The sequence below is a fragment of the Chinchilla lanigera genome, unplaced genomic scaffold (assembly GCF_000276665.1).
Source record: "Chinchilla lanigera isolate Chin_1 unplaced genomic scaffold, ChiLan1.0 scaffold00057, whole genome shotgun sequence".
In the NCBI taxonomy this organism is placed as follows: domain Eukaryota; kingdom Metazoa; phylum Chordata; class Mammalia; order Rodentia; family Chinchillidae; genus Chinchilla; species Chinchilla lanigera.
The window spans coordinates 1,229,065-1,250,296 of NW_004955458.1; the positions used below are offsets into that span (position 1 = coordinate 1,229,065).

The 21,232-nt window shown below is 53.3% G+C and overlaps 2 protein-coding genes and 1 long non-coding RNA gene across 4 annotated transcripts; 2 read left to right on the forward strand and 1 right to left on the reverse strand.

Moving 5' to 3' along the window:
* Positions 1 to 2,560: 2,560 nt before the first annotated feature.
* Hoxc11 (homeobox C11) lies at positions 2,561 to 5,721 on the forward strand. Its single transcript, XM_005397197.2, has 2 exons — positions 2,561 to 3,242; positions 4,484 to 5,721. Exons 1-2 carry the CDS (start codon positions 2,561 to 2,563, stop codon positions 4,714 to 4,716), a joined length of 915 nt encoding a protein of 304 aa, XP_005397254.1. The 3' UTR covers positions 4,717 to 5,721.
* Positions 3,671 to 8,322, reverse strand: LOC102026606. Of its 2 annotated transcripts, none has more exons than XR_262960.1 (4): positions 8,222 to 8,322; positions 7,420 to 7,505; positions 4,497 to 4,611; positions 3,671 to 4,115 (listed from the first exon to the last, which is right to left on the reverse strand). It is a non-coding gene; the product is annotated as an uncharacterized LOC102026606 (long non-coding RNA). The 2 variants fall into 2 exon arrangements; XR_001236441.1 differs by having other exon boundaries at positions 8,187 to 8,322.
* Positions 8,323 to 14,464: 6,142 nt separating this feature from the next.
* Hoxc10 (homeobox C10) lies at positions 14,465 to 19,589 on the forward strand. Its single transcript, XM_005397198.1, has 2 exons — positions 14,465 to 15,340; positions 18,494 to 19,589. Exons 1-2 carry the CDS (start codon positions 14,590 to 14,592, stop codon positions 18,769 to 18,771), a joined length of 1,029 nt encoding a protein of 342 aa, XP_005397255.1. The 5' UTR covers positions 14,465 to 14,589; the 3' UTR covers positions 18,772 to 19,589.
* Positions 19,590 to 21,232: the final 1,643 nt, after the last annotated feature.

Genomic DNA, 21,232 nt, shown 5'->3' on the forward strand with positions numbered 1-21,232 from the left:
CTTTCTTGCTTTTCTTTTTTGTTTCAAGGAAATCAGGCTGCCAGCAGCTCCTTGCAGCCGCCTGGCTCACTTTTATGGTGGCCCGGGAATAAACTTTGGTGGTCAAATTCAAGTGCTCAGGCCCACAGCTGTCTCCTCACAGGAAGCAGCCCACCCTCCTTGGCCCCGGCTGTGCAGAATGAGCCCTGGGGCATTGGGCCCCACATTGCCCAGGAGGCCAGGATGGGGATGGAAGCAAAGCCTTGTAGAGAAGTGGGGGAAGCAGAGGCTGAGAGTGCCCTGCCACACCTCTGCAAAGGACGGGGGTACTTTTTCCCTCCCTCACACTGGTCCTAGCACTGTTTGGGGAACATTTTGCCTCCAATAAACTCAAGTTTAATGAGGTCAGTGAGAACCCCATAAAAGCCACAATCCATAGTTTCTCACCATTGTAATTAAAAATGCTGCTCCTGGCTCAGTCTCTGAAAAAGGCTGGAGGAAAAAGAAAACTCCACAGATTTTTCCTTTTGTGGTCTCTTCCCAGCGGAATCCCACACATAAGCTCAATGTAGCTCCTCTTTGCCCTCAGTTAAGTTCTGCCCAAGGCTAAAGGAGGGTTCAGAAAACAGTGCCCAACACTGAGTGGGTAGAGGCTGCTTCCTGATTATTCCAGAGCCACTCATAATAGAGGCAAAAAAAAAAAAATGCAGAGGCAGATTCCACTGAGGTGTTGCTGTAAAGGCTTAGAAAATTTTAGGGAGGCAGGAAAGTGAAGGAATGGGTTTGAGGGGGTTGTATTTGAAGACACGGTACCATTTCAGTGTCTTCCCTATCTGTTTTGGGGGCCTCAGTACTTCAGTAAAGAAAATCGAATCCAAATACATTTTTAAAAGTGAAAACCAAATTTAGCCCATAGTCAGGGGGTATAAAGAGAGTTCTGAGCTACTTCTGGCTTTCTTTGAGAGCCCAGCGGACTGAGTGCTTGGGAGCTTAAGCTTTTTTCTTCTTTCCTCAACAAATCCTGCCCTAGCGACTCCTCCAAGAAACGAATGTTGCTTTTTGCTTATGCCAGTGCTCTGGTTCCTTGAACCCAGGCCAGAACCTTTCAATACAGTGATTCTTAGCTGCCCAGGTATGTCCTAGAGTGCCCAGAGAGATAGGAGGCAAGGGAGGGCAGAACATGAGCCTACACCTTGGGCCACAGCCACCCTGGAGGGTGACAGACTTGGAAGAGGCAGGGCAGTATTGAGAAACAGGAAAGAGGCAATATGGTCTGGCTGCAGCCCCAAGGAGAAGGTCTGGGGGCTTCCACTTAGGAGCAGCCCCTTGTCCTACCCTGCCTACCTCAGGGTCCACAGCTCCACTGTCCTTTCAGTCTGTTCTAGAAACACCTACTTGGATGTGTACCACCCACCCCATAGTCCTCTAAGTCTTCCATGGATAGGAGCCCAAATCTAACCCCTCATCGTATCTTGCTCGCCCCCCTCACACACACACACTAGGCTTCTTTTTAGCTTACTAGCTGAGGCTCAGCCTCCAACCCTGCGGGTCCCAACAGAGGAGATACATGACTCTCACTCTGGTCTTTTTCTTTGGGGTTTGGGATTTAAAAATTCACAGTGGATGTAGCTTTCTGCACATTGATTGACAATAAAGGCAGGCATGAAATATTCACCCAGGGCCACTCTCTCTTACTAAATATTTAACACAACATTAGAGAAGGTTTTTCCCAGACATCGCCAGGCACCGGCTGGGCGGCTGGCGCACTGCTCACTACTGGTTTATGACTAATCGGAGTCCCTAGCCAGCGGCAGCACAGCAAGCCAGACGAAGTTGGGACACTGGCTCGCAGCTGGGCTGCCTCACCTTTGGGAAACTTCGGATACTCTTCCGGGGAGCCTCTCTAAAGACCTAAAATGCAGTCTTGGCATTCAGCTCTGGTCAGGTAAAATAATCGAATTGACTTCTTCCAACTCTTGTAAACAGGCACTGACTCCAGTTGGAAGGGTAGGAGTTCCTGAGACTTGGGGGGAAGGATTCACTATTCTGGGGGAAATCAAGCAATGGAAAAAGAAGCCTTCACTATCTTTCCAGTCTACTGCTGATCACAGGTCGCAGGCAAGACCCCCATACTGAACGCTCTCCTCCTTCCCCCAATCCTGGGGGAAAAAAAGAGCAGCAGCTAGGAAAAAAAATACAATTACCCCCTCCCAACCACCGCCCCCGCCCATCCCACCGCCCACCCCACCCCAACCCTCTCTCTCTCCTCCTTTGCTCGCTCTGTGGAATGGAGAGGAGGGGAGTGACGAGAGAAAAACGAATACAAATCTGCAATTGATTTTCATAATGTTTCTGCGGTGTTTGCAAACCAATCGCCTGAACGTCCCCGATCTTACCTAAGAGAGAACCCCTCCTACGTCTGCGAAGTGCTCCGAACTGATATATGACAATATCTACTTTGGATCACGTGCTCGGGGAGAGAGACTAAGACGGATAACGCGTCATCTCGCCTTCCCAAATTTTCCCCCCTCGCTACACCGGGTCCAAAACCTCCATCCGGAGCCGGCAGGAGAGGAGAACGATGTTTAACTCGGTCAACCTGGGCAACTTCTGCTCGCCGTCGCGCAAGGAGAGGGGCGCTGACTTCGGCGAGCGAGGGAGCTGCGCCTCCAACCTCTATCTGCCCAGTTGCACTTATTACGTGCCCGAGTTCTCCACCGTCTCCTCCTTCCTGCCCCAGGCCCCCTCTCGTCAGATCTCTTATCCCTACTCAGCCCAAGTGCCCCCCGTCCGGGAGGTCTCATACGGCCTGGAGCCATCCGGCAAGTGGCACCACCGGAACAGCTACTCTTCCTGCTATGCGGCGGCCGACGAGCTTATGCACCGGGAGTGCCTTCCTCCTTCCACCGTCACCGAGATCCTCATGAAAAACGAAGGCTCCTACGGCGGCCACCACCACCCCAGCGCCCCGCATGCAGCCCCCGCCGGCTTCTACTCCTCAGTCAACAAGAACAGCGTCCTGCCCCAAGCCTTCGACCGCTTCTTCGACAACGCCTACTGCGGTGGCGGCGACGCGCCCGCCGAGCCCCCCTGCTCCGGCAAGGGCGAGGCCAAGGGGGAGCCCGAGGCGCCCCCGGCCTCGGGACTGGCGTCCCGGGCAGAGGCGGGTGCTGAGGCCGAGGCCGAGGAGGAGAACACGAACCCCAGCTCGTCCGGTTCTGCCCACTCGGCGACCAAGGAGCCGGCCAAGGGAGCCGCCCCCAGTAGGTAGCAGCGGCCGGGCGCTGGCGGGCGGCGCGGGAGGGAGCGAGAGGGCGGGCTGGAGCAGGGGGGAGGCTGGGGAGCGGGGACAGCCTCGTGTTTTGGGTCAGTCCGATTTTATGTGGAGTTTTATAAGCATTCAAAGGATTTTATTATAACCTACAAAGCCCTCTCTCCCAACGACTCGACTTTTTACGATGGAGAAGGGGTGGGGAGGGAGGGAAAAGGGCTCTTTGGAAAAGCCGGGTGAACCCCCCTCCCCCGTTATCTCCCTCGGTCTGTGAAATTTTTAAAAGTGCCACCATTGCGGGCGATATTAACTTTGATCGTGAACTTAGAGGAGCATTTAAGGAAGGATGGGGAACCGGGCTGCCGGGGGGTGGGAGGGAGGGGAGGGGTGGAGGGGGAGAAAGGGGAGGGCAGGGGAAAGACAGGGAGAAACCCAGAGAGGGGGAGAGGTGGAGGAGAGGAGCAATGGAGCAGAACCTGAGACCAGAGAGGCGAGCCAGGGCTGCTCCGCTGCTTGCTGGTTTTAAAAAACTGTTTTTGAAGAGGTTCAAACTGTGTGTTTGTGGGTGCTTGAGCAGAAACCCGAGCGGCCGGGGGCTAGCGGCGGCAGGGGAGTGGGGAGAGGCGAATCCGGGCTCCGCTGCGCTCCAGGCGGGGGTCTCCGCGCTTCTCCTCGGTCTGCGGCCTCCCTGCCGGCCTAGCCAGGCGCCGCGCGGGGCGCTCGGGGCTGGCGTCCCGGGGCGCTTGGGGCCCGGAAGAGGCTCGCGGGTGTCTAGGTGCCTGCTCGCTGGTGACCTCCCGGATTCCTCCTGCTCTCGCCAGATCTCCTTTCTCCGCGCCTGTTCTCCGCGATTCCTCCCAGACTTCTGGGGAGGCGATAGTGGACTTTGAGAACCCTTAGCAGGGGCAGAGGGCTGCAGAGGAGCAGGCAGGGGGCCCATGGGCACGCACGTGGCTTCCCTTTCCCCCGCTAGACCCGGTCAGCTAGGGCTTCTCGCCCGAGGGTCGCGCGGGGGAGGCGGGGCGCGAGTCGCTCAGCCGCCCAGCTAGGGCCGGCAGGGGGGTCGAGCCTGCCCCAGCCTGCGGCCGCCGCGTGCAGAGCGCCGGCCTGGCGGGAGGGCGCCCGCGGAGGGGCTGGGAGCTGGGCTGCCGAGCGCTCAGCGGGCTGGGGTCGCCCGGGTCTCACGTGTCTCTCTCCCCCTCTCCTCGCACTTGCCCCCTCCCCTCCCTCCAGACGCCCCCCGCACCCGCAAGAAGCGCTGCCCTTATTCGAAATTCCAGATCCGGGAACTGGAGCGCGAGTTTTTCTTCAACGTGTATATCAACAAAGAGAAGCGGCTGCAGCTGTCCCGCATGCTGAACCTGACGGACCGACAAGTGAAAATTTGGTTTCAGAACAGAAGGATGAAAGAAAAAAAACTGAGCAGAGACCGGCTGCAGTATTTTTCGGGAAATCCGCTGCTGTAACTGCAGACCGGGCTCTTTTGGGGGAGGGAGGGAAAAGGGGAAATTATTTTATTTTATTTTTATTTTTTATTTCCTAACTCGTCTTCTTTCCGCGGGTGGAAATCTGGACTGTGGCCAGGGCTGGCCCCCACTGCCGTTGCTGGCACCGCCTTCCGGAACCTCCTTCACCTTCGGTCTGACTGTCAGTGTGGGGACAGAGGCCAGGCCTCACAAAAGGGGTGAAGGGAACTGTCTGACCCACGGCGAGTGGACCCCTTTGGCGCCGAGGCCCCAAGACTCTTTATTTAAAAGAAACACACCTCGGGACAACGTCTTGCTGCTCGGATTGGGTGGGGGAGGGGCGAGCTAGTGGGCGCCTGAGCGAACAATCCCGAAACTGCAAGCCTTCCCTTGCCCCAGTGAAAAGATCCGCTAAGACACCTTGACTGCAAGGGGAGACCTCCCTGGCTCCCCGCCCCTACTCCACCTTGCCCCACTGACTGGGGTAGCTAAATGTGATCCTCCTGCCTTGCTGTGAAATTCCTGTATCTTGGACCTGGTGTTAGGTGTGCAAAGTTCGTGTCCTACCTCCGTCTGCGCCCTGGCCCCTCCTGAGCCTAGCTGTTCTCCCTCTAAATGTGTAGAGCACTCCTTTGAAATTTCTCAACTGGTGCATTGAGGTGCCCTAACCTTTTTCCAAGCAGTGCCCCACTCCATGGATTTAGAGCTAGTCTATGCAGTTGTTAGGGAAGAAAGAAAGAAAAGAAAGGTAGATCGAGGTGGGAAAGGAGTAGGGAGAGTAGCAAGGAGATGCGCTTGGGCACCTCTCCCTTGCTGGGGCCTGATTTCTTTTTTTGTAAATAAATTTCACAAGCCTTTCTCTCTACCCAGAGAGGATGGGGGAGTATGCGCTGGAATGAGATTCAAATCACCCATCTCTCTCCATGTGCGTGAGTGTGTGTGTACGTGTGCAATCCCCACCCCGCTTCTGTCCCAGTGGGATTGCTGTGAATTTTTTGGTGGCAAATAAAGATATTTCATGCTGTTCAATATTATGATTTTATTTGACCTTTTTATTAACCCCTCTCCTCTTAAAACCCTCCATGCTCCCAAGGCAGCGGAGGAGGAGGAGGCGGGTGGAGGAGCCCTGCCAGTGAGGACAGGCATGCAGAGGTGAGACAGGAAGGTGCTGGTGCAACTGGAGCTCCCCTGCTCTGGCACAGCCAGGAGTATGGCAGCGGTTTCCTCCCGCTCTCAAGCAAAGGACATTCCCTGGCTGCTCTTAAGCTCTCCTTTCCCACGTGCAGCTTGAGCTGTATCCAAATGCCCAGCAATTCTTTCTGTTTAAGTACACGTTTGTTGTAGAGTTAATTGTAACCATCATCAAATTTAAATTTATAGGAATTTTCTTGGCTCCACCGCCCTCCTGCCAGATGTCTCCGTCTGTCGCAGTTAAATGTGTAGGGTTGAGGGTAGGGTTTTCGTTGTTTTTTTTTTTTTTTCCATCTATGAGAAGACTATTGGAATTTTTATATACAGTTTTGAAGGAAGGCGGGGAGAAGAGAAGCTAGCCCCCTTCTAGTCCTCTCTGAAGCCTCTGAGTGTGGGAAGGTGGGGCAGGGCCCCTTCCCCTTGGGCACAAATGGCCAGGCTCCTCCAGACACAACCAGACGCCTAGGTTGGGGCCACCCTGATGTTTATACGTTAGGTGTCCAGTGTAGAAAGCTGCAGAGATGTGCTTTGTAGGGCCTGGCATGGGATGGGGCACTGGGGGAAGAGGCGACCTGTGGGAACAGTTGCCACACCCATCTATATTTGCTGCATGCTTCTTCTGTGTGAGGGTAGTTGTGGTCCTCTTAGCACTTTCAGTGAGGACACAGTTTGTGTCTGCCGTCAGTTCATCTGTTATTTGGGGGCAGAGGTTTGGGACCAATTCTCTCATCCATCGTTCCCTTCTCTCTCTACTTTTGTGTAAATTTTAAAAGGTTTTTGTCAATATTGCTCTGTTGGCTGAAAGGAAAATGCACCATGACTATCAAATCTAGGCTCTGCTATTGTTTTTGATGGCAGGGATCCCTGCAGCTTAGGTGTCTGAGTCTCTAATTTGTAAATATGGGTCTTAGAGACAAGATTTGCAAACGAGGGTGTATATGTGGCCCATAATCCCCTCGTGTGCCCACACACAAAGATTTTATTTAGTCAGTGTGCCTCTGCTTGCTCTTGAGGAGGAGTATCATGTGTGTGCTTTTGCCTGTAGTACGGAGTAAATCTGACCACACGCACATCTAGAGCTTGTGCGCTGTTTAATGAGTGTGCACGGGAATGTAACTGAGGGTCCTCTGTGCATTTGTGTGTGTGTGTGACACTTCTCTAGGTATGTTTGTCCACTAGCCATCTCAGGGATGGTTAGCCTGCCGGCCATGTTCTGTGTTAAATAGAATAACGATAAGTCTATAGAACAAACCTGTTTGTAAAGCAAACTATTAACCTCCAAAGAGCTCTTGATTTTGGAGAAAAATATTTAAAACTGGCAGCTACCACTCTCCCTGCAATGCAGAGCTCAGAAAAGAACCTCAGCTCCAGAAGAGATTTCTGAAGGATAGAGGACAGTCATCAGGAAAGAAAAACAAAGGCTTCTGTGACCCAGGCCTGGGAATCTGCCATTCCTTGGTGACCTTCTAAAAATCGAAAACAGAGGGGTCTGTAGCCCCCAAACAAACCCACCTTCAAACTCTGGGATGTCCAGCCCCCCTCGCCGGCCAGGGGCACTCTGGGCTCAACCTCTTGGGGTAATCCCTCCAGCCACAGCTCTGTACGGGAACAAAAGATCCTAGTCTAGACGCCGCCATAAAGCGCCCCCCTCTCCGCGCCTCTAAACCCAGTTTCATTTCGCCCTTAACGACCCAGTCTGGCCTGTGTTAGAAAATGCTTCCGCCCTAAATAGTAAACAAATCCGCAGTGGATGCTCTCTCGGCGCACCCGGGACCCCCCACCCCATCATCCCCCTGCCCCACATTTTCCCTCTTTTCCTCCAGCCTTTCTCAAGTCCCAGCTCCCCACCCCACCCCCAAGTAAATAAACCCGAGGCCGAGTTCAAAGTTTCCCGGAGCTAAGGAGGAATGTTGGTTGTAAAAATCCAAGTTTATAGCGCACGTGGGAGTTTACAAGGGTATTAAGTGGTGCGGGCTGAGAGAGCACTCTGGGCCCCTCCCCCTCCCACCGTGGGCTTTGGGGGTGCGGGGGAGCCGGGGGCGCTTGAAATGAGAAATGGTTGGGGAGTAGTTTTGGGTCTGAGGTGACTTTGTCAATCAGAACCTTGGGTTGTTGGGGAATGGCGATGCCAGGGTTCCTGGGAAGAAAGCTCACAACCCCCACTAAGCACCTCTGAGAGACAAAATTCCTGGGTTCTAAACATTCCAGATGATGGGACCTAGGGGGAAGCAAAAAAGGCCTAGACTAGGTGTCTGAAAGGGGAATAGACTTGGGGTTACCTGCAGCCAGTTCTCCATCAGAGGGGAGAAATTACCTTGGGCTAATTTCTCGAGTGGGCTGAGGACAGAAGCTTTCCTCTCCAGGGCAAAGAACTTTGAACTTCAAGGGAGTCAAGGGCACCACCCCTTCCTTCCCCTACCCCACCCCCGCCTCTCTCAAGAATCTGTAGGACAATTCCTTTTGGGGCCAATATTCCCTGAAGGGGGCAGCCCCTGGAGTTTCCTGGTGCCCTAAGGCTGGATAGTGCTCCTGCTAAACCCTCCCTGCTTAGAGTCAGCCAGAACGCTGTGCACGCGACTACACTCTTTATTATTCATATAAAACTTTGGAAAAGGCAACGCCCGGGAAGTTTTTATAACTTTGTTTGGCATAAAAGTTTTACAAGACTCCCCCCTCTGTTTTTAAAAAAGTAACTTAAAGTTGTGATCTGGAATCTCAGGTCTTTGAAAGGGGAAACAGAGAGAGGGTCTGAGGTTCATTGTGTATATGTTGGAAGAGGGGGGATCTGACCCTACCTCTCCTTGCTAAAGGCGAAAGAGCTTGAAGTTTGCGCCAATCCTTCCTGAAGCCTGGCTTGGACCTAGCGGGGGCTGCCAGCCAGCTGAGGCTGCTGGATGTCAGGACAGTCCTGTACGCTATCTTCTTATCTTCTTGAGAGACTCCCTAACAGACCCCCAAAGTTTCAACAGTATCAGCAGGACAATGCCTTCCCCATCACACTCTCTGGTTTTCTCGCAGACACTCTTCTCTCACCGACGTCTCTCTCTCCCCTGTACACGCTCTAACCCCCAACCTCCCCAGCCCCCTCCCCTGCACTGCACAAAGTGGACAGGATCCATAACCTTGACTCAGACTGCTGATTTGGGACTGTCTCCGCACACATAGCCCTGCATCCCTGCTGTCTGTGAAATCCAGAGTGAGTCTGAAGAAAAACAGAATCTAAAAATGCCAAGAAACTCCTGTCCAGAGATTGCAGTTGTTACAGAACCAAAGGGAACAGAGGCCAACAGGACAGCAGTCCAGGAGCATGGAAAACAAAGATGCCCATGTGAGGACATAGCCTTGGGCTTCCAAGCCCACGGATGGGACGAGGACCCCTTGGACCTGACTCCCACCTCCAAGTGACAGCACTCCACTCCTTTATTTCCCTCTCTGCAACCTTGGGGGAACCAACTGGGATCAGCTTTGGGCCATTTTAATGTTTGGCTCTAAAGTCAGGATAAAGGTGGGGTGACTTCTCCAGAGGCAAGCCTGGTGGATTTGGGGGTAACAGAAATGAAGATAACTGTCCTTTGGAGCCTGGCATTTCAACCAGCCATTGGCATTGACGGGGGTGTGCTGCAGAGCCCTTTTTTTTTCTTCACTCTAATGGCGACTGCCGAGGCCTGGCTGCTGGCCGCTGCCTGGCAGTCCTACACTTCGCCTTGCGAGAGAAGCTGTGCTAAGGCTGAAGGCGGGAGAAGGTCAACTCCAAGCCTGAGTGGCCAGGATCCAGAGGCCAGAGAATAATCCTGGTGCACCCCATACACACACACACAGTGAGCCCAGCACAACAGAGAAAAATTAGAAAGCTTAGGAAGGAAAGTCAAAGAGAAGGGAAGAATCGAGGAGGAAAGCAAAGAACAAAGAATAAATCGTATAATAAAGGAAAAAAGAAAAAGAGGAAATAGGGAATGAAGGAAGATAAATTAAGAGAAAAGATCACAAAAAGAGGAAGGAAAATGAATTACAAGGAAAAGAAGGGAAAGGAAACTGGAAAGAGAAGGAAACAGAAAAAGGAGAAGGAGGAAATAAAGAATAAAAAAGAAATAAAAAGAAATCACAAAGGAAAGAAAAATAAAGTGGAGCTTCAAACAAGAATTTTGCTCAGGGAGGGAGGATAGGGGATTTTCTTGGGAGCAAACCAGTCCAACCACTGCCTGGGCAGTGGCTGGAAACCTGACCTACTGGGGCGACTTAGAAACAAACCATCAAAGTGGGGACCAAGGCCTCCGCAAGACAACCTCCCAGCCGGCTCCTCCTCCCAACGCTTCTCTCCGAGATGTTTGCAGTCTGGTTTCGATTCAGGAAGCAAAGTTAAATAACTGTTCACCTTCAGCAAGGCCAGGAAACAGGCTGGCGAGAGTTATCAGACTTCAGGATTCAAGGATCTCAGGGAGCACTTTGGGTAAAAGTGAATGTTTGTGGCTGTGTATATGCAATTAAGTGCAATTTGGACATGTGTACGGATGCTAAACTCCACAGCGGCTGGGCGCAAGTGTGCACAACGTCCAGATGTGAGAGCGATTCGGCTGGCCGGGCTGCCGGGCTTGCTCTGAGATCTGAAGTAGACCAGGGGCTCTTTTCACTTTCCTCGGCCTTCCATACCTGGTTGAAAACCTGCTTTCTGGACCTCTGAGAATGCCACATTTTGCCTGGGATTGCCCTGCTCACAATTCAGCTGGGGCAAAGCCTGGCTAGTGAAGAAAAACAAATCTTGCCTTCAAGATTTAGGAAAAGAATGAGTTATCTCCTCTCTGCATCCAAACCAAGAAGAAAAACCCTGCAATCACTGATTGACCTTGTTTTCCATTTCGCTCGAAGACATTTCAGTACACACATTTTATTTTTATTCTATTTTATTATTTTGCCCCAAAGCTATTTTACCCTCTTCCTTTTTCATCTCATCTTTAGAATTTGCCAGATGACTCCCTTAATCTCTGGGGGAAATTCCAGCAATGCTCATTGGAAAAATCGGGGTGCTTCCAGGGTGATTTCAGGGGTACAACTGAAAGAACAGCCGAGTTTTCTCTCTGTTCACTGAGCGCTACATTTTCCTTCTTCTGTTTTTACACGGGGACCCCTAGCGCCTCAGCTCCTGGCCTGCCCGGTGGAACCGCTGGATCCTCCTGGAGCATGCAAGGAGCTCCTGAACGTTCCTCGGTTCGCTTGCTCACAGACGCACAAGCGGCAGGAGGCCCAGCACCGTCCCTGCTGCCCCTTCAGGGCCTGGGTACCGGGCAGGAAGAGCAAAGAGGCCAGGGCTCCAGAGGCGGGTGGGATTTGTGAAGGTGTGGGCACAGCCTGAAAGCAGCCCCTGGATTTTCAAGTCCCCAAGTTGAGGTAAGAAGGGGGAGCCCAGGAGTCTGGGAAAGGCGCAGGTCTCTCCATACTCCCGGGAAGTTGGGGAAACGGCTTAAATCAATTCAATATGCTGGTGATTTTGGTAACACAGACTTCCCCTGGACCCCAATCTAGTTGCCACGGGTTCAGGCTGAGGGGCCTTGGCCCTGTGGGCAGGGCTGGTGGGCGCCAGGCAGCGGCAGCAGACGGTGTGGCCGTGGCGGCCCACATGCCTTTGAACGCCAGGCCGGCACAATAGGACGGAAAGTGCCTTTGCTCGTGGCCTCGGGAAAGACGGAGCCCAAGGGGGCAGGGGTGGGACCCAGACCTGGCTGGACTTCCTGGATCCATGCAAATGCACCCTTCACCGAATCCTCACACTCATTTCTTTCTTCCTTTTACCTCCACTGAGGCAGAATCCCAAAGTCTGCAAAAACCTAACAAGTTACTCAAAACTGCGTCCAAGCTAGCGGGCTCTTGTTTAACAGTGCCGGATTTTCGTTTATCTTGAGTAATTAAAGGCAAACATTTGTCCCACCGGGGGTCCCACTTAGGCTGATGAATTTGATTTCCTTTTTCATTAATGGGCCGTGTTTATCATACTTCTAATTATTTCAACTTTAAACACTATTCGTTCTTGTGAGGAGGTGCGAGGCAAGGCGGGAGGCTTTTCCCTGGGGGTATTATTTCCATTAATAATGCCAAGGATTCTGAAGCAACTCCAGACCCTCCCCAAGCTGAGGTTAGAGGTGGGCTTGGGTTGCAGTCCGCCTGGTAGAGGAGACAGGCCAGAGGCCGAGTGACTCGGCTTCTCTCCTGAGGCTCCCCAGTTTATGCCTAGGGACTTGTTTTTGAGGAGTATTCTAAAATTTCTCTCCTTCGAACTCTCCTGCTGATTCCCAGCATCCCCTCCCAGATTCGGCTCAGATTCCTCCCCTGCGAGACTCTTTCCTCCTGACCTTCCACGGGTCCTAGCCTGGCCTGGGTGGAGGCTTCCGTAGTGCTGTTCCAGCTCCCAGCTATCAACACTGAGAGAAAAGGCAGAAAAAGCTGAGGTGTCCCAGCGGCACCTGGCCGTGGGGAAAGGGCCCACCAGACTCCAAAATGGGAGGCAAGGGCAGAGGACTGGGACGACAAACTCCAGGGACAGACACACCAGGCAGGAAAATAAAGGAGATGTGAAAGAGGGGGGAGGGAACCCCCCACGCCATATAATTCTCAATTGCTTTGGTCTTTAATTTCATCGTCCCATAAATGAGGAAATATCAGTTCCCATACTAAATTTTTATTCCCAGCTGATAAATATGACGGGAAATTTTCGTTGGGTCCTCGTAAAAGGGAACGGTTTCGATCAAACTGGTGGGGAAAGACTTATGCAGATAATACAAACAGAGTGGCCATAAAGTCTCGGCTGTTTCCCGAGGGATGGGTGATGGGACAAATGGCTCCCTGGATTGACTGCTGCCCGGGCTGTCCCAAGTCTGGTCTGGGGCCTAAACAGCCTAACCTTGCCCTGGACAACCCCCATGCGGAGGCCACTGCGAGCCCTGCAAATGAAAACACAAAACTATTTCAAATCTCCCCTGGCCAGTCCTACAAGCAAGCCACGTACTCTTCACTTTCTTCCCGTTTTGGGGGGTTCAGGAGCTCTGTGCCTAAGCTCCCAACCCCTGGATGGAGGAAGTCAGCAGATTTCTCTCCGAAGTCTTCTAGCTGCACTGGCTTGGGCCTCTTTAGAAGCAGTCCGGCCTCTTCCCTCATCCACGTCAGGGCGCTCGGCACTCAGGTCCTTCCCCGGCTAGGCTTTACCCTTTCGGAAAGTCAAAACCCCGGGCTCTGACCAGGGAAAAATGCGGGGTTACCGGAAAGACAAGTTCTTTTCTGGATTCCGTTTCCTGAGGAAGGGGTGGAGAGTTTAGTTCGCGTTAGGAGAAAGGCGATGAAGAAGTATTTGAAACAAACATTTCCTCTTATTTCTTTCCTTTACTAAAACCCAGAAACAACAAAAAACAGATCATCCTCTCTTTCCCTTACAAAGATGCTCCCACCCCAATCGCACGGGAAAAGACACTTTTCAGGGTCGGATTTGGTTTGGACTCCTGTCCTTTTTTCCCTTTGCTGATTCACGACGCCCCCCAGCCCGACCGAGGCTCTCACGCGTTCTCTCTTTCGCTCGACGAACATACCCTGTTTTAGTGAGGGCAAGGTCAAGCAGAAAGCAAGGGCCACCAGGGTCTGAAACAGCCGAACCAGCTCCAAGGCCAAATCCCTGAGATGGTGAGCCAGAAGCGGGCCACCGAGCCCGGCCCAGGCCGCAGCTGCAGCTCCGGCGCTGCGGCTGAGGTCAGGACGCAGACCGGGCACCTCTGGTCCTGGGCTTTCTCTTCCAGGGATCTTTATTTCCACTGGGTGCCCGCTGTTCCCAGCAGCCCTGAAGTGCCCGCGACTCCCTCCCTGATCCACCCCAAACACTGGGGAGTCCCCATCAACCCCCACAGGGAACTTGTAACTCAACTAACCTCCCAGAGCGTGGTCCCAAAGCGTCCGGCCCCAAGGGCCAAGCCGGAGGAACCAGGGGATCAGTAGAGCAGAAACTTTGGTCTTGTTTGCGGTTCTTTAACTTTCTCTACTCACCCAAAGCACCCCGCCAAAAAACAAAACACCTCACCCCACTCCCACCCCTAAAGAAGAAGTGGGGATGGGAGCTGAGGGGAAGGAAAGGGGAGATGAAGAGAGGGGAGGAGGTACCTGAGTCGTGTCTTGACCTTTTAATTTGAATTTGACTGTTTTGAGCCCCGGGTTGCCTCGCTCCCTCTGTCCAGCAATTTTCCCCTCTCCGACCCCCCTCTCCCCAGGAGTTATTGGCTGGCTCCCGGGAAAACAAACCCCACTCTCCCCAGAACCCCTCCACCTCCTTCCTCTACCACCACCACCCCCCACCCCCGCCCCGGCCGCCCGGGGGGCGCTTCCTTTGTTCGCGGGGAAGGGCTCCGGTGCCCCTACCCCGAGGCAGCTGCTAGGTGGCGCTGTTACTCCACGCTGCGCGCTCCGCCTGCCGACAACTTGACCCCGCTGACGTCACGGCCGTCTGAATCATCAAGGCCATTTTCAAATCCCATTGGTCTAGCCGTCACATGGTGAGGACCGAATGCGCGGATAATTATGGAGCTGATATTTCCCCCCCTCCCCTTCTTTTTCCTCCCGCCCCTCCAACCGCCCCCCCCTTCCCGGATGGGGGAAAAAAAAAGATGTCAGCTCCTCCGCTGTAGTATTGCTCCTTAAAAACCCCTCTCTCTGAAAATGACATGCCCTCGCAATGTAACTTCGAACTCATACGCGGAGCCCTTGGCTGCGCCCGGCGGAGGAGAGCGCTATAGCCGGAGCGCAGGCATGTATATGCAATCGGGGAGTGACTTCAACTGCGGGGTGATGAGGGGCTGCGGGCTCGCGCCCTCGCTCTCCAAGAGGGACGAGGGCGGCAGCCCCAACCTCGCCCTCAACACCTACCCGTCCTACCTCTCGCAGCTGGACTCCTGGGGCGACCCCAAAGCCGCCTACCGCCTGGAACAACCTGTTGGCAGGCCGCTGTCCTCCTGCTCCTACCCACCTAGTGTCAAGGAGGAGAATGTCTGCTGCATGTACAGCGCAGAGAAGCGGGCGAAAAGTGGCCCCGAGGCAGCGCTCTACTCCCACCCCCTGCCGGAGTCCTGCCTCGGGGAGCACGAGGTGCCCGTGCCCAGCTACTACCGCGCCAGCCCGAGCTACTCGGCGCTGGACAAGACGCCCCACTGTGCCGGGGCCAACGACTTCGAAGCCCCTTTTGAGCAGCGGGCCAATCTCAACCCGCGCGCCGAACATCTGGAATCGCCTCAGCTCGGGGGCAAAGTGAGTTTTCCTGAGACCCCCAAATCCGACAGCCAGACTCCCAGCCCCAACGAGATCAAGACGGAGCAGAGCCTGGCGGGCCCAAAAGGCAGCCCCTCGGAGAGCGAAAAGGACCGGGCCAAGACCGCCGACTCCAGCCCAGACACCTCGGATAACGAAGCGAAAGGTAAGGCCGCCTGGGCCGCGGGCCCGGCTGGGACTCTCGGGCACTGGGTCTTCTTGGCCCGGATGGGGGCAGGGGAGAGGGGTCGGGTTGAGGCCTCGGGGATGTGATGTCTGGGGAATGCGACCTCGGCTTTCGGCCGGGGTCTGCTGAGCGCCAAGCTGGTGGCGCGTCTTTTAGCTGGGGAAGGTAAACCGCGGCGACGTGGAGGTGCCGGGCCAGCCCGGGCCCTGGGTGCTAAGGCAGGGGGCTGGGTGCTGTGCGCACCACAAGCAGGAGGACCGGTGACCACTCCCCGGTGTGTGCTGGCTTTGATTTGTCTTCCCAGCGCTGGTGTACTGGGGGGCTGATGTCCCCCACTCAGGTCAAAGGCTCACAAAAAGCTTAAAATGGCGATCTTGGGTTAGGGACGAAGGAAGGCTTGGAAGATGAAGAATTTCTCTTTCCTGCATTTTCCCAGTTGGAATTGTTTCCTGAGAAACTGGATTTGTTGTTTGTGGGTCTGATTTCTGCGTGCGCTTTGGGCTCCTTTGGTTTTTGGCTCGGCCAGGGGCCTTGGGCTGCAGCACTAAGGCCGGAAGAGGTGGAGGTGAAGCAATGCCCGCCACATCCCTCCCTCTCTCCCAGATGCCTGGCCTGAGGATGGCGTTGGAACAGGGCACTTGGAACGCTGAAGTTTTTTGTCTCCTCTTTTCGTATTTTTCTTTTCCTTTTTTTAGTTAAATTACATTTTTTCCCCATTGGTTTCCAAAAGCAGCCTACAAATGAGTGGTTGGAAATTTTGTGTGTGTGTGGCAGATGGTTTTCTCCTGAAGGGAGTGTAGCTTTGGTTGGGTTTCACTGTGATTTTGGTGAAAGAGAGAACGCCTAGGCGGAGTTCAAGCTCAGGGTCCAAGATTCATTTCTGCTCTGCGAACTGGGGGCTTTCAGGACGTTTCTCTGACACCTGGGAAAAGAATGTGGTGGAAACAGGAGCAAGGGAGGGAGCCTGAAGGGAACAACTTTCCTGAAAAGTTGGACTAAAAAACACCGGAAAAGGCCCAACAGGGGGGAGTAAACCTGCTCCCCTTGACAGTGACTGCTGGCAGCAGTACATAAAGGGGGCTCCCTGAGTGGAGAGGTAGGTGGAATATTGAGAATAGAGCAGGCTGGGGTTGGTCTGGGTCTTCTGGTGCTTTGTATATGGATTCGATGCACACGCATGCCTGACAGCGACCTATGTCACACTCACACACACCCCTCTTGCATGTTCCTCGCACACTCAGGCATGCCTGCTCACATATGCACAGGTACTCTTTTGGCGGGCAGTGACAGAGCCTCACCATCTTGGGTCTTCTCTGCCAAGGTGGCCTTGACAAATCAGTCCACAGAGACCCTGGTTGGAAAATGACCACAGTGTGCTTGCGTGGTTGAGAGGGAGAGGGAGACACACACAGGAGCACGAAGCTTTCGCTGTGGCACACTTGCAGTGTGAAGGTTTGATTTTATACCCTCACTGCAGACCCTGAGCTTCATTGGGGGTGCGGATGTAAAGTAGAAATAGCTATATTCTAGCCCCACCAAAAGCAACGTCAAGGTTAACAAGCCCAGCTCTTAACTGCGCCCACTGGGATAAGCCCCTTTCTCTCCTGCTATCCCATGCCACCCTCTAAGCCCTCTCATCCACCTAATCCCCTTAGCCTGCACTTCTCCTGTGCTCTTCTCCCTCCAGCCCCCCTGGTATCTCCACCAGGCCAGGGGCAAGAGAGCTTTTGGCTAAACTCCATTTGTAATTTTTCTCACCCCTCCCCAAGCCCAACAACCCCCGTAAGAAAATAAACAGAATGGAGTTAGTTATGCAGAGCCTGTAAACAATTTGGCAGGAAGCTGCAGGTGCAGAAGCAGAATAATTAAAGACCCTGAGATTTTTTTTCCCTGTAGCTTCAAGTTTGCATTTTTCTGGTGTTTCCTGGTTCTCCTCCGGGGCTCCCTTCCCCACCCCCAGTCAAGATAGGATACTGGAACCTGGCCTCATCCTTTGGCAAAGGGAGAGGAAAAGCGCAGAGCCATCAGCAGAGTACTTTGCGGGGGTGCTCCCTCTCAGATCTTTGGATTCCATCTTTTTCCCTAAAAAAAGATAGCCAAGTTCTCTCCTGCTGCTTGAAGAGAAAGCTTGTCCATTTTAAAAAGAATGTGCCAAGAAAAGGGGCTGTCAATAAAATAATGGGAAATAAATACTATACTGTAGTGTGTCCTTGTATGAGTGGACACATATGTACATACCTCTGCGTGTCTGTGTGTATAAGTGTATGTATCTCTACAGGTATACATGTGCTTTTTACAGCCATACATATCTCCTATGCACAGACTGGGCAGATTTCTAGGGGGCTGCAATACCTCAGAATATCTTTCTACCTTGACCTTAGGCCAGGAAGTTGTCTGAAGACCCTTCAGCATGCCCCAAGCTATTGCCCCTGACCTCCACTGCTGGAATAAGCTTCCCTGCTTCAGTTACACTCACCTGGGGGTAAGGGCCAGGAAAGGAAGAGATTACAACAGGGAGGCTGAATGGGGCAGTCTCACTCTATGGCAACTCTCGTGGGAGTAAGACCTGGGGGCCTGGTGGAAGGACAGCGTCAATGGCCTCTGGCGGCAGAAACTGGGACAAAGTCCCTCCACCAAGTTGAAAAGGGTCAAAGCTCTGGAAATTGGCCCTGGACTGTGGGGTAGACTCTGTACTCAGGTCTGGGGCCTGGAAATGTGCTTTTTTTCTGTCTGGTTCACTTTTTTCTAGATTGGGAGCATCACAGCGCTGAGGGAGGGTCTAGAGAGGCTTAGGACCCCCCCACCAGAGCCAGCAAGCCGGGGGGGGAGGGGGGAAAGTGAGAATACTTAGGATCTGCTAGGTTAAAGTAGACTTGGGTAATCAAAATTGAATAAATCCTTGGAGGGCAAGAACCTTTTCCCTTTATCACCCACCCCCAAATTCCAGACCCCCTCCCAAAGAGATTCTAAGAGCCCCGAGCCCAAGAGGACCCCACCGCCAAGTCTTAGGGACCAGAGCAGCTCCCCATCCTCCCTCTGCTGACCCCACAGCAGGCTGGCCAAGGCTGCAGCGCTGCTGCGAGGGTTTGCATTTTCAAGGGATACTTATGCAAATAATGTTATTTTTAACAGAGGAGATAAAGGCAGAAAACACCACAGGAAATTGGCTGACAGCAAAGAGCGGAAGGAAGAAGAGGTGCCCCTATACTAAACACCAGACGCTGGAATTGGAGAAAGAATTTCTGTTCAATATGTATTTGACGCGAGAGCGCCGCCTGGAGATTAGCAAGACCATTAACCTTACAGACAGACAAGTCAAAATCTGGTTTCAAAATCGCAGAATGAAACTCAAGAAAATGAACCGAGAGAATCGGATCCGGGAACTGACCTCCAATTTTAATTTCACCTGAGCGCGCGGCCTCCCCTCCCCCCTCCTTTCCCCGCCCCTCCTCCCTTTGTGCCTGGTGATATTTTTTTTTTTTCCTCCCTGAGTATAAATGCAACGCGCCTGCAAAAAAGGCAAAGACCTCAGACTCTCCTTCCAAGGGACCTATGGTTCGTGCTGCAAGGATGCTTCCATCTAAAGCATGAGAAATGGGGTGGCGGGCTGTGGGGTGTGGTGTGAGCCCTCCTAGATGGGGTGGGAGTGTGGCTGGTGTGTGTGTCAACCCCTCACTTACCCACGCACTCACACAGAGCATTCTGTTCTCCATGTAAAGTTAAGATCGAATCCACCCGATTGTAGGGAAAAAAGACAAAAACGCAACCAGAGAGGGTCTGTAATCTCGCAGAGCACAGTCAGAATCGCTCTTTCCTTGCTGCATTTCCTCCTTAGAATAATAGACGTTTTGGAAAGTTCAGCTAGTATTTGTGTGTTTGTCGTAGCCTCCCGTGTCTCCACCAGACCCCTTTCCGTGTCTTTACCTTCCAGTCGCTCTGAGAATCTGCTTGAAGTCTTGTATTTGTACTGCTTTCCGCTTTTCTCCCACCCCTCCCAGCACCCCCAGATCCCCCATCCACTAACAGCTCAGAAATTCCATCCAGAGGAACAAAAAATTAAAAATAGAACATAGCAAAGCAAAGACAGAACAACCCCCCAAAACTGCCCTGTCCCTTGTCTGGGAGTTGTGTTATTTAAAGATATTCTGTATGTTGTATCTTTTGCATGTAGCTTCCTTAATGGAGAAAAAAAAAATCCTAATAAATTTCCGGAATCGTAATCCTCAAATGGGTGGTTTTTTTGTTTTTAGTGTTTTTTTAGCGACACCCCCCTCCCCCAAAGAAGCTGAGTGTGTGGATGTGTGTGTTTTGTGTTTGACTCATCTCCTAGATCCTTTCTAGAACGTCTCTTGGCGGGTTTAATGTAAGTGAGAGACCATAACGTTGATTTAAATATTATCCAGGTGACCACAATAAGTCAAGGTCATAAAACAGTAATGTCAGGACGGTCTTGGTGCGCGCGAGAGGTGGATTTTATGATCTGCAAATATAATGTGGTGCTGCAGTAAAAGATGCATTTAAAGGTGACTGGAGGAGGGAAAGAGGCAGAGAGCAAACTGCAATCTTGAGGAGCAGACGGATCTGATTGCCTGGGGTGCTGGGCTGGGCGCACCCCACCACTGCTGGGGGGCACCCCAAGAGCCCCCCACCCATCCAAAGAGAGGAATAAACTTAACCGCTGGAGGGGTACGAGGAGCTCACCCCCCCCTTTCGACAGCAGCTAACAGAAACGCCGGCAGCAGCAGGAGGAGGAGGCAGCGACAAGGTAAGAGAAGCGGTTTCTTGTTCTTCTCTTGGTGGCAGAGCGGGGACTCGCAGCATCCCCAGGTGCCCAGCATGCAGCGGGCAGAGCTGGGAAGGTGTTTCGGGCATCGGTGCTTGCTCAGAGCCCAGGCTTGCCTTGTGACTGCTGGCAGCCGAGGGCAGTGGCTATGAGCTCTCTCTCCTCCTCTCCCGGCCCATTGCCGTGGGGTTCGGTGGTTAGGGGGTGAATTGGTGGTTTTGGCTTCTTTACCTTTGTGGGTACTTAGGGCCGCCTCGAGGTCGACACACCAGTCTAGGTGTCTCTGAGTGTTGTTGTCTGTTTGGGGGATAGCAAGGGTCGGAGCTTGAGGCTTAGGTTTTCCTGCTTTTTCCTGGTGTGGGTATGAGCCTAATTCAGGCGCTTGGTCCTCATGCTCCCTGGTTGTGAGGCTTTGCCAGGCAAGTGGCCTGGCTGGACGTGGCTCCAGAGCACAGGCGCTGTGGTTCAGGAAACCTAAACGGAGCGAAGAGAGGGAGAGGAGCAGAGAGAGGAGGAGAGTGCAGGAGAGCCAGATGGACAAAACAGGGGACCCAGCTCCAGAGTGGAAGGACAATCCAGCTTCCCCCCCAGGGCCAGGGCCAGATGCAGGGAAATAGCTCCACTGCGGTGCTGGGGGTGGGGCAGGGACTTAGCAGCTAGCAGTCCCGTTTCACCAGATTTTCCCAGAGCAGTTTGCTTAGATCTAAAACCCATGAAGGCAGACCCCCCCCACAGCCACCCAGCCACCCAAAGTCCGCTCTCTAGCCCTTAGGGAGGTTGTGGGGGGCGGAAAGGGGGACGGGGCTGAATTTCTTCCTTCCCCAACCCCCTTCCCTTCTCCTCTGGATAGGTGCAAAGCCGAATCTCCCGCCCTGCTCTCTCAGCTGATCTGTGGCTTAGGTAGTTTCATGTTGTTGGGATTGAGTTTTGAACTCGGCAACAAGAAACTGCCTGAGTTACATCAGTCGGTTTTCGTCGAGGGCCCTAACCCATCTCTCCTCCTCCTTCCCTCCCCAGTAGGACTGCCCAGATGGGGCACTGTGGGTGCAGACCGAGGGGGGCAAGCTGTGAGTGGGGCCGAGGGATAA

What these genes read in the sequence shown, in the direction of transcription:
- Hoxc11 (XM_005397197.2), top strand. Translation starts at nt 2,561, where the DNA reads ATGTTTAACTCGGTCAACCTGGGCAACTTCTGCTCGCCGTCGCGCAAG. An exon ending in GGCCAAGGGAGCCGCCCCCA is followed by an intron (nt 3,243 to 4,483) that starts GTAGGTAGCAGC and finishes CCCTCCCTCCAG; the next exon opens with ACGCCCCCCGCACCCGCAAG.
- Hoxc10 (XM_005397198.1), top strand. Translation starts at nt 14,590, where the DNA reads ATGACATGCCCTCGCAATGTAACTTCGAACTCATACGCGGAGCCCTTG. An exon ending in CTCGGATAACGAAGCGAAAG is followed by an intron (nt 15,341 to 18,493) that starts GTAAGGCCGCCT and finishes TATTTTTAACAG; the next exon opens with AGGAGATAAAGGCAGAAAAC.